The 12472-nt window shown below is 44.3% G+C and overlaps 1 protein-coding gene across 4 annotated transcripts in view; it reads right to left on the bottom strand.

Annotated features, from left to right (window-relative positions):
• Positions 1 to 12472, bottom strand: part of PHLPP1 (PH domain and leucine rich repeat protein phosphatase 1) — a 158260-nt gene that overhangs the window by 58317 nt on the left and 87471 nt on the right. For all 4 annotated transcript variants that reach the window (XR_014513335.1, XR_014513336.1, XR_014513337.1 and 1 more), the window contains exon 3: positions 11154 to 11279. Coding sequence is in view for 1 of the 4 variants with exons in the window: in XM_083449263.1 (XP_083305389.1) it covers positions 11154 to 11279 (126 nt within the window). In the remaining 3 variants the exon portion in view is untranslated. The remainder of the gene's footprint in view (positions 1 to 11153; positions 11280 to 12472) is intronic.

The following is a 12472-nucleotide window of genomic DNA, read 5'->3' on the forward strand; positions in this document are numbered from 1 at the left end:
GCTCACTTGACGTTTTTACTGCGGCGGCTTTTTAAAACCTCAGCTAAGAATATAATCAAACGAATCATCTAAATTGGACAGAAATGAAAAGGCGAAGTAATACTAATGGCTTTGCAAGCCGTACCCAGGGAAAACAGGCAGGAGTTCATTGCTCTGGAGAACTTAATGGCTGAAGATTGGCAGTGAGAGAGGCTGGCTGGGTTTGACTGGGTTATTTGAAAAACAAAGATTCCCAAGAAGAGAAAACTTAATCCAAACTGCCCAAGTTAGAGAGGCATGGTCATAAGAACACTGGGCTCTAATATAGGGTATTTCGAACACTTTTATATGCTTCATCCTGGTAATTCTCACAACAGATAGCAGTGTGAATCAGGTCAACCTTAGTATTCCCACACCTTAAAGGAGGGTCTCAGAAGAGAGGTGGTGGCTTGCTTCAGGTCTGTCTAGTAATTATTATTATTATTATTATTATTATTATTATTATTATTATTATTACCCTACCCAGCTGGCTGGGTTTCCCCAGCCACTCTGGGCGGCTTCCAACAAAATATTAAAATACAATAGTCCATCAAATATTAAAAGCTTCCCTAAACAGGGCTGCCTTCAGATGTCTTCTAAAAGTCTGGAAGTTGTTTTTCTCTTTGACATCTGGTGGGAGGGCGTTCCACAGGGCGGGTGCCACTACCAAGAAGGCCCTCTGCCTGGTTCCCTGTAACTTGGCTTCTTGTAGCGAGGGAACCGCCAGAAGGCCCTCGGCGCTGGACCTCAATGTCCAGGCAGAACGGTGGGGGTGGAGACGCTCCTTCAGGTATACTGGACCAAGGCCGTTGAGGGCTTTAAAGGTCAGCACCAACACTGAATTGTGCTCGGAAACGTACTGTAATCCTGGTCCGATAAATCATACTTATTTCAGAACAGGGCCAAGGAATTCATGACTCAGGAGATCGGAACCAGATTCTTCCTGGCTCTTGGCGACTTACACCAAACTACATAAGCTTTCAAGTTACTGAGGGAGGTGGGACACTTCAACCCATTTATGGAGCAGTTGATGAAAGGAAAACTGTTCTCATTTTAGCTCCAAGGAAAACGCAAGCAAGCAAAGAACAAGAATTCAAATTTCTTAAGGACATTCCCCACCAGTATAGAGAATTTTCACACATCACACACTAAAAAGGCCCTATTTGAGTGTATGAATGAATGAATGTTGTGAGATGATGGTCCCAACTGGGACTGGGAAGCAAGATAAAAACCAAAACAGAACAAAGGTCAGAAAGCAGAAAACACAGCGCCTTTCAAGTCAAATACATGTTCCAGCCAATGCACATTTTCCATTTGGCAAAGAGATAGTTATGTGAAAATAGTGCTTTTAGTGTTATGTGTGAAAAGCATCCCGTGAATTTACTCCAGGTCCATTTTCCAACTAGGAACTCTCCTACTCACAATGCCAACTGTTATACCGCAAAGGTCATCTCAGAACTGCTTCTCAAGTTAACACCCTGGCAACGTAACTTACTTTGATAATTGGAATAATTTCATGTTGGAATTACATGCAAACTATGTGCAGGCTGTTACATGGGCCTTAATCTCAAAACCACAGTGGAATATGCATGGGAAATCAAAAAGTGTGATTGCACAAGCAACACAGCTGAGCATTAATTTTTTGGGGGGGTGGGTATTATTGGGTTGTGGTTTTTATTTTAATTATATATATATTGTCATTTTTATGTTGATCTTTTCTGTGAAACGCCCAGGGGTATAGGGCGGTATACAAAATTCAATAAATAAATAATAAAAATAAAACAATTCATTTTGCACTTTTCAAAAGCCGCGCTCATATTTAACCACCATCAATGAAAAATTGCTCTATACAAAGCTACATACTATTTGCGTATCACTCAGAAGGCAGCAGCTGAAAGCCCCACTTAGAAGCCAATTCTAGAGTTTTAAAACGGGCAGGAATTACGTGAAATGGGAAAGGAGAATCTTCTTTGCTAGCCAACAAAACATAGCAGCGGGTGTGAACTAGTGTTTAAGGCATGGGAAAGCAAACTAAGGCCCAGGGGCCGGATCTGGCCCAATCGCCTTTTGAATCTGGCCTGCGGACGGTCCAGGAATCAGCATGTTTTTACATGAATGTGTCCTTTTATTTAAAATGAATCTCTGGATTATTTGTGGAGCATAGGAATTTGTTCAAATTTTTTTTTTCAAAATATAGTCCGGCCCCCCACAAGGTCTGAGGGGCAGTCAACCGGCCCCCTGTTGAAAAAGTTTGCTTAAACACAATAGAATCCATCTGCTAAAAATGGTACATTGCCACCCCTGGTTTTTGGTAAGCACTGCTGGTTTTTTGTGTGTGTTTTTTTAAAGTGCTTCCTAAGCAGAATTTATAAACAAGGGTTTAAAAACAGTTAATCTAACAAATGAACTTGCTCGGTTTTGGGGGCCCCATGCGCCCATTTGGAAATCTGTCATTGGCATCACAAAATATCGATTAACAAGAGGAAACTGGGGGTTTTCAACACCCCACCCCCACCCCGACACCAATATTATTCCAAACAGGAAATACATTTACGCATATTATAAAACAAATGAAACTCAAGTCATGTTCCAGCCAAACATGAGGAAAAATTTTCTGGCGGTAAGAGTGAAACTGTCTCCCTTGGGAGGTTGTGGACTCTCCTCCCTTGGAGGTTTTTAAGCAGAGGTTGGACGGCCATCTGTCATGGATGCTTTAGTTGAGATTCCTGCATTGCAGGGGGTTGGACTAGATGACCCTCAGAGTCCCTTCCGACTCTGCCATCCTCTGATTCAAATGTACAAAAACAGGCTACCCCCTCAGAACAAGCCATTGATTAAAGCCTATTAAAAAAATTGGGAGGGGCAGGGAATCTTGGTTGGAGCAAAAAGAGATGACTAATGGCCCTACAGGCAACAAAGCCAAACTTTGAGTGGTACCTTTTCATGGGGGGGAGGATTCCTCCTGCCCCCCCAACCGCTTTCGAGCAGGAAGGCAGACTCAACCATTTCAGAGTGGGTGCAACATTGCCAATCACGGTGGTCCTAAGGTATATTTCTAAAACTACAGGAAATCTGCATATTATGAGCACCTGGGTGGAGCACTGGCAACTGTGTGGGTCTCAAGAGAGTGCCATTCCTAATAAAATAATGCCGGTAAATTCTGTACAAGAAGTAAAGAGGAATTCAAGAAAGCCAAGAAATGCCATGCAAGTCTGATAGCAGAAAGAGGAAGCAATTGAAGCATGTTCTATGGCTAGCTTGCACTCTAAAGTGCAGAGTCTTGTAAATCATCATTATTTGAAAACCACTTGCTGTTCACCCACAGAAAGACCAAGTCACAACCACATCCTCTCTAGATAATTTCTGGGTACCGAGAATTATTTTGAGGACGGTGGCAAACTAAAAGCTATCCCGCCAGGACAGAAGTAACTCCATCTCTAGTCATAAATCTCACATGACAAATCCAAGTTTCTTTGCATGGCGTGTAGAAGCACCAAAACAGGACAGGGAAGTGGGGCACACTTCATCATTCCAGAACAATACAGGTGGTGGTGGGGAAAGAAGGTTTAGAGTTCAGTTGGTAGAGCATGAGACTCTTAAGCTCAGGGCCGTGGGTTTGATTCCCATCGTGGGCAAAATATTCCTGAACTGCAGGGGGTTGAACAAAATGACTCTTGGGTGCCCATATGAACTCCTGCAATTCTGTGAATTCTTAATTTTAAAAAAATTGCCTCCTTCAGAAACACAGTTTGAAACCAACGCATCCAAAAACATGGTCCACAAAAACGAAAACCAAGAAAGTGCCATTTGCAAAAAGTGCTATTTCTATACCCTGCCTTTGTTGCTAAAGATTCTACAAGTCGTCTTCTCGGACTACAACTCCCATTCTTTCTGACCACTGGCCATGCTGACTGAGGGAGTCTATCAATGCCTAGAGAGATTCAGGTTCCCCATCCCTGATAAAAACAATGTACTATGGTCCCGCAGCTTGCCCTCCCACCAGGAAATTCAGGGTGGAGTACGTAGAAGTTATCCCATTTTAACAATCACTACCTGAGTTTGTGGCCAAGTGGAAAACTGAACTCACACCTCTTTGGGTCAAGCGACTGTAGGACATTCCCCGACAGAAAGTTGTGGTGGCAACAGATTTGATCTCACTGGTCAATTACGTAGGCTAAATAAAAAAATTGTTTTAACTGTCAAATGAAGGTATGTGGTTTTCTTGTCAGCATCGCTTTAAGAAAACATACATAAAATCTAACCAAGCAGAAAATTACAAGTTGACAGGAACATATGCATGACCTTGCTTCATCAAATCAGAACCTGTCAAGTCTTGTAAAAGCAAACGTTACAATTAAGGAATAGTATCTCACATTAAACTCTTCTTTTTACCTAAATAGCCAGGGAAACAGCCACAACAAATCACATCATTCAGTCCTAACTTTGTCTCCACGTTTCAGGCTCCTCAATAAAAACAGTGTCTGATTTAGGAGAAAGGAAGACCTGAAACTTCCCACATTTTGTACTATCAGTTAATGGTTTGACAGAGGACACATGAACTCCAAGAAACCCCTCATTAGTAACAGAGCTTCAATATTGGGGGGGGGGGGTTGTCTAAGTCCACTGCATTACAAAAGAAGAAGAAGAAGAAGAAGAAGAAGAAGAAGAAGAGGAGGAGGAGGAGGAAGAGTTTGGATTTGATATCCCGCTTTATCACTACCCGAAGGAGTCTCAAAGTAGCTCACATTCTCCTTTCCCTTCCTCCCCCACAACAAACACTCTGTGAGGTGAGTGGGGCTGAGAGACTTCAAAGAAGTGTGACTGGCCCAAGGTCACCCAGCAGCTGTATGTGGAGGAGCGGAGATGCGAACCCGGTTCCCCAGATTACAAGACTACTGCTCTTAACCACTACACCACACATGGCTCAGAAGAAGAAGGAGGAGGAGGAGGAGGAGGAGGAGCAGCAGCAGCAGCAGCAGCAGCAGCAGCTGCTTATAGGCCCCCAGAGGACGTCTAGATGTTGAACTTACAACTCCCATTACCTCTACTGGCCATGGTGTCTGTTATAGGAGGAGGAAATCTAGTTGTGGTATGTAGCCTACTACTAAATTTGACAGGTGTCAATCACATGCATGCATTGCAAAGGGAAATCCTCAAACTGGTCCCATCAGCTATTATCCCAGTGACCTCCCCCTCAGTACAAACTAGAAGGGTTATTCATTTAACCTATGATCATTTTTATGGTCTGCACCCTTGCCCAACTGTGAAGCATTTTACCCTTGGGTGGGCTTTCCTCAAATTACAACGTATTGATATTCTCAGGCATGAAGGTGAACCTTTTCTCTCCCGCGAAAGAAGAATTGTTCGTGTGTTCCCAATAAATTTGCTGAGATGAAAGTTCACTGTCCCCTTAACCTTGATTTTCTGCAGGTAGCACAAGCAAACTCCCATCTCTGTTGCAAGTGAACATGAAGCAAAAAAAAGCACTGCACTGTTTGAAGGCAGCATGTTTGCGCAATGTAAGGAATATATATATAAACTGTATGTAGCAAGAACCAAACGATTATTACATCAATGGCAGATTGGCTGGAGAAACAGTTTCTAATCTGTGTGCCCCATCATGGAGCTTGTTAAAAGCTGGGAGTGTGGAAATGCATCTCTCAGTAGTAAGAGATTCACCATTCACCACTTTCAACCAAGGATGGAGTCACTTCCCTATGGGGACCTCAATACCATTTAGATCCAGGAATCCTATGGGCAGGGCATGCATTCAGCATAGCTCCTTGCTATCAAAAAACACACAAGAAGATCATGGCCGCTGGGCCCATCACCTCCTGGCAAATAGAAGGGGAAGAAATTGAGGCAGTGAGAGATTTTACTTTCTTGGGCTCCATGATCACTGCAGATGGTGACAGCAGTCACGGAATTAAAAGACGCCTGCTTCTTGGGAGAAAAGCAATGACAAACCTAGACAGCATCTTAAAATGCAGAGACATCACCTTGCCAACAAAGGTCCGTATAGTTAAAGCTATAGTTATCCCAGTAGTGATGTATGGAAGTGAGAGCTGAACCATAAAGAAGGCTGATCGCCGAAGAATGGATGCTTTTGAATTATGGTGCTGGAGGAGACTCTTGAGAGTCCCATGGACTGCAAGAAGATCAAACCTATCCATTCTGAAGCAAATCTGCCCTGAGTTCTCACTGGAAGGACAGATCCTGAAGCTGAGGCTCCAATACTTTGGCCACCTCATGAGAAGAGAAGACTCCCTAGAAAAGAACCTGATGTGGGGAAAGATGGAGGGCACAAGGAGAAGGGGGCGACAGAGGACGAGATGGCTGGACAGTGTTCTCGAAGCTACCAGCATGAGTCTGACCAAACTGCGGGAGGCAGTGGAAAACAGGAGTGCCTGGCATGCTCTGGTCCATGGGGTCACAAAGAGTCAGACACGACTAAACAACAAAATCCAAAGCTCGCCCAGTAAGAAGGTAGGAGGACAACTCACAAGCGCCAAAACCATGTCATTGCCCACAGGCTATGCATGATGTTGTTTCAAAACATTACTGGAACAGCATGGAAAGCACCCACAGAGAAATAGCCCTTACATGGCTGCAGATAACTTATGAATCAGCGTTCATCCTTGGTTGATTCAGCCCTGAGTGACCACGTAAAGAGCACCCATCAGTTGTCTTGAGTATAAAGAAGTGTTCAGAGTTTAACACAAGAATCCATTACATGAACTTGCCAGTGACATCCTATAAGGAACAGGTGGTCTGCATACCATATGGTGTTTTCTGTTGCTGTTTAAAACACCACAACTTCAATGCTATGTTCACTCTGATCCTGCCATTGGTCAATCTATTCTGGTAAATATGACCAGGCATGTGGTAAATTAAAAACTCTTTAGTGTTCAAAGAGCAACATAGCTCCAAGAGCACTTCTTTTCTTCTAAGTTCCAAAGCGTTCTCCTCAAAGTTCTGCAAGAGAAACTTTGATCTATCTTCAGTAAGACTGTTGCACCAAACTAGGGAAATAGTGTACTGATTCCGGATTCCAGCCCCCACAGAGGTCTATGAATGCAGACCTCCCCATTTCAGACGTCCATCCTAAGCACGTGGTAAGTCAATCTTGCAACCACAGGCAATGGCACAGCTTCACTGCCCTTTTAATCACGTGGAGCCCCTTCACACAATTAACACATGAAGAGGGATTATAAAATAATCCTGTTCTAGTCCTGCAGTTTATAGATGTGAATACATACACGCATGTAGAACTGGATTGGGGAAGCTTCAGGCCTCTTGATTTTGATACACTACAAACCCTATTATCTCTGATTCTTGGCCATACTGGTTGGGGTCGATTGGAGCTGGAGCTGGAGCTGGAGTCCAGCAATATCTGGTCCAAACAATTCCCCACTCTGATCAAGGACATGGCAATCCAGTTCTAGATACCGTTCCCCCCCCAAAAAAAAATCACTTTCCCCCCCCAAACACATACGACATTTTCTCCCCATGTCCAAGTGTTCATTAAAAAGTAAATTTCTGAGATGACACAACTACACACAAATCTCAACGTTTCTCTACACAGTCCAATAGCTCTCTAAATATATATTTAGCAAGAAAAGGAACTGGTGGGGTGGGGAAGAGTTTCAATCACTGAACTGTATTCACTTACGGCACAAATGCAAATTTACACAAAGGGATGGATTCTAGAACAGGACGCATGTGCGAATAGCAAAGCCATGAACCACAAAGAGATGTCAGTCACATTCGTGGCAACTTGCTCAACCTTCTTAAGTTTCATTCGTCCCCCCAAATGCATCTCAACTCATGTATACAATACATGGGCCTGTGTATAATATTTGAGCACTAGGTAAGAGGAAGGCAGGGGACCTTCTTATGAGGAAAATGAAGGTGAGCAGGGCTTTTTCTCCAATTCCAACAGGTGGGCGCCATTGCCATTGTAAGAGCACAAGGGAGGTGTCCGTGTTGAGTTCCGGCACCCCTTTTTCTAGAAAAACAGCACTGAAGGTGAGCCTAGTGTTAACCACTGACATACAATCAAGAGGAATGTAAAATTATGAAACAAAGATGAAATAAATATATCTCAAAGCAAGTAAAATAATAAAATAAATAATGAAGAGGAACAACAAGCAACCATCCTCATCCACAGTCAACGGCCTCAAGTTATTGGGGCTACCACATTTAGGGATCCCAGTGCTGTTCAACAACAGGGCAAGAAGTGGTTCCTGTGGCCTTCTCTAAAGGTGGGCAGAAAGAGAGATTTAGAGGGCACTGGGGTATCTTGCCTTGTAAGGTAAAGGTAAAGGGACCCCTGACCATTAGGTCCAGTCGTGGCTGACTCTGGGGTTGCGGCGCTCATCTCGCTTTATTGGCCGAGGGAGCCGGCGTACAGCTTCCGGGTCATGTGGTCAGCATGACTATGCCGCTTCTGGCAAACCAGAGTAGCACACGGAAACGCCGTTTACCTTCCTGCTGGAGCGGTGCCTGTTTATCTACTTCAACTTTGATGTGCTTTCAAACTGTTAGGTTGGCAGGAGCAGGGACCGAGCAACGGGAGCTCACCCCATCGCGGAGATTCGAACCGCCGACCTTCTGATCAGCAAGTCCTAGGCTCTGTGGTTTAACCCACAGCGCCACCCGCGTCCCTGTCTTGCCTTGTACTAGCCGACAAATTGCTGAATGAGTTCCCATCTCTCTCGGGAATGTGTTAGGTGGCTGCAGATGACTCATTATTGTCGTGCACTTCCTATGCACTCCCAGAACCCCTTATAACTTCCAGGCTCTGTATAAATACTGTCTCAATACTGTAATAGGAATGGAGGGTTTCCAAGTAGTTGAATGCACACTGTAGTAAGTTACCACTGTCTGTTTTGACTCTCTATTCACCCATCACAAAAGAAAAAAACTCACGGGGCAAGAGACTGAACAGAATTACTAGACAGCCTCCCTTTTCTCCTCCTCTTTCTGCTTACAACTTAGACACCCACAAACTTAGACACCCAAATCCAACAAACCACAAACATTTCGATACTATCAAGTCATTTGTCTTAAAATGTCAAGTCACACGGTCACCACACAATCCAACAGAATTTGTGGGAAGCACGAGCAAATTGGCTTGCATGGTTTTGCCAAATCCTGGGCTCTGTTGTGGAGAGCAAGTTTATATGGCATCAGCAGGCAAAGAAAAGAAGATGTCAACTGCGACTTGCATGGAGATTTGAGCTTACACTGGCAACTTTCCCAACGCAGCTGAACAAAGAGTAAGAGAAGGCACAGGGTGGTACACAGTAATCTCATGCAATCAGTAATTTTTTCTTCTTCACTCAATCTTCCCCATACTTCTAAACTTTTATTATTTTTATGCTGCTTCACTCTAATTTAGATCTGCCTTAATTTCCAAGACAAGCTGTTGGAAATAAGGAGACAACTGCTCTCCCAGAAAGAGGATAACCAGAACTAATGAGCAGCTTTCATTTTGGAGCACACAATTACAATCAAGTTGAACGCGACAGTGAGGGGAGGGGAAAACCAAGGGGGGGAGGAGGTCTCTTGTGTGGCTGAGGTGTTTCCACCTGGCACTACTTCTACCTGTTCAGTTTGCAAAGGAAGAAAGTGAAGCAGACAGGCAAAGTGAGAGAAGAAGACGGGAAAACAACAAGGATACATAGGCCACACAAATGTCACATTAAGACAGCTGCCACCACTGAGGTTCTGGGGGAGTGTGTGTGTGTGTGTGTGTGTGAATGCACCATTAAGTTTTCACATGTACAAGCCTATTTCACATTGAAACCGTCTAACCATCTTAAACAGTCAACTGCAATTCTCTTGATTACAATTACTCTCTATCACAATGTGTCATGGAAAATTATAGGAGTGTTCCATCACAACGCGCCTCAGGTTCAGAATTTGTTTACTTTTGCACACAGTAGGCTAGTACGCCCACTCATAAACCCCTCTCTGCCTTCCTTCCAGGCAAACTGGAGGCATCAATGGCACATTCCAGCTATTGGGGGGGGGGGACCACTCAGTGTGGGTGTAACTTGTATGGAACAATCCCAGGGATGTTTTTGTGCTGATTTTGTCCTCATACGTTATACACCGCCTTGAAATGTTTCAATAAAAATGCCGATTATAAATATGCAAATAAACAGACAGAATGATGACAGGAACCACCACCTAAAGTTTGAGTTTGTGAGAGTGTGGCACTCCATTTGCTAATACTTCTATTAATAATAATAATAATAATAATAATAATAAATGACCAACTGCAGTCCCAGGGCAGATTGCAACAATTTAAAATACAACATTAAAAAGAACTTAGAGCAGTGGTTCCCAATTAGCTAAGTACTGTTTTCAAAACCCAGGCCATAGTCCCGTTACTTTTGAACATTTTGATAACTCTATGGTAGTTTTTGTTATGTGGGTGGCGCCACAGACCCTCAGAGGTCCACGGACCACCAACTGGGAACTACTGACTTAGAGCAGGCATGCCCAGCAGGTAGATTGTGATCTACCAGTAGATCCCTGAACGTCTGCGGTAGATCACTGGTAGATCATTGGCTCCCCCAAAGAAGTTCAAAAAGCTTGCCCTGCACACCTAAGAAACTGTGCTTTTCCTTCTCTCAAAAAACCCCAAAACTCAACTTTGACCTGAACCCCCAAAAAGGGGGTAGATCACTGCCAGTAGATCGCAGTCTCTTGGGAGCTGGTCACCCCTGACTTAGAGCATTTGTCCTGGGTCTATGTAAAATTTTATCAAATTTGTGGCGGCAGTGGCAATAAAGAAGAATCAATCATTCCCCATTGGGGGGCGGGGAGTGATGACTACAGTCCGAGCGGCACATACAAGTTGCTGCCTGGCTGGAATAAGCTGAAGTGGTACAGCAGCTAAGAGCATGAGCTGGAAAGTCCTTCCACCGCACCCCTCCTGGGTGGCCTTAAAGCAGCATTTGTCCATTAGCCCCCACCTGCTGCCTGTAATAGGAGGAGGATAGTGTTGGTCAATGTTAACTTGGAATTGCCCGTGCCACACCCATTTTGTCAATAGCGCAGGTGGTTTTTGTACAATATACTGGGTATTCAGAATAACCGGAAGAGTCCAAAGCTCGTCTTACCTTTGAAGCTTGCCGCAGCCACCGCAAGTACTCAGTGAAAGTGTCGAAACAGATGTAGTAACTCTGGCTCTGAGGTCCAGAAGAGCTAAATGCTAAACAGTGCTGGTGCTTTTTAACTTCTTCAACCTGCATTTTTAGGGGGAGGGGGGAAAGGGGTTTAAAAAAAAACACAAAACCCAATATGAGTATAGTCAACTATTTTTGATTAAAAAGCTTTACTGTGTATTGCAATTAGGGGTAGTTATATTTTTAATAGATTGGTTTTATACTTGCTATTTTGCTGTTGGCTTTTGCTTGTGAACCACCTTGACTTTTCTTTTTGAAACGAAAGGCAATATTTAAATACTAACAATACTTTTTAAAGATGGAAGCTGAGCCTCTGAATTAACCAGCAGCGGTGCTAAACTAAAGGGTCCTGCCAATGCAAGGATTTCCTCCTGTGCAACGGAGGAATCTTCTCCCCCCAATCTTCTCCCCCTGCCTTCCTCCCCAGATCTGCTCCAGAGGGTATGGGGAACCTCAAAGAAGAGATTTAGGGGGTGCACAGAGTGAGGGAGGTGGAGTCCCATCGGAGAAGCAGAAATCTTCACTCTTGAGAGACCAGAGCTGCTTTGCTAATCAAGACTCAAAGACTTCCAGTATGACAGAAAAGCGATGTGTACAACATTTAACATTACACAGTTCCCAGAGTGGCTGTGTTGTTGAGGCCAAAGTAAGCCGAGAACGCCATCCTAAATCATTCAGACTCCATTCATTTGGACTTGTTAAGCATAAGAGTTTTCAAGATCCACAGAATTATGCAAAAATGTTTGGTGCCATGCAGGCTGCAATGCTATCTATATTTACCGTATTTTTCACCCTATAGGGCGCACTGGCCCATAGTGCGCACCTCGTTTTTTTGGGGGGGGGAATGAATAAAAAAAAATTATTCCCCCCCCCAAGCCGCGGGGCTGGGGTGGGTGAAGCCCGAGCTTCCCCGACCCCAGCCCCCAGAACAGGCTGCTATCCGCAAGCCTTGCGAGCCCGCGGAACTCCCGCTGGGCTTGCAAGGCTTGCGGATAGCTTCCTGAAGCCTGGAGAGCGAGAGGGGTCAGTGCGCACCGACCCCTCTTACTCTCCAGGCTTCAGCGAAAGCCTGCATTCGCCCCATAGGATGCACACACATTTCCCCTTCATTTTTGGAGGGGGGAAAGTGCGTCCTATAGGGCGAAAAATACGGTGCCTGGAATTAAGCCCCACTGAATACAATGGGACTTCCTTTTGGGTAAACCCTCAAAGGATTACACTTGTCAATCTAGATACCTCTATGAACCAGGATG

This window comes from Podarcis tiliguerta, assembly GCF_965153285.1.
Source record: "Podarcis tiliguerta genome assembly, chromosome: 7".
In the NCBI taxonomy this organism is placed as follows: Eukaryota; Metazoa; Chordata; class Lepidosauria; order Squamata; family Lacertidae; genus Podarcis; species Podarcis tiliguerta.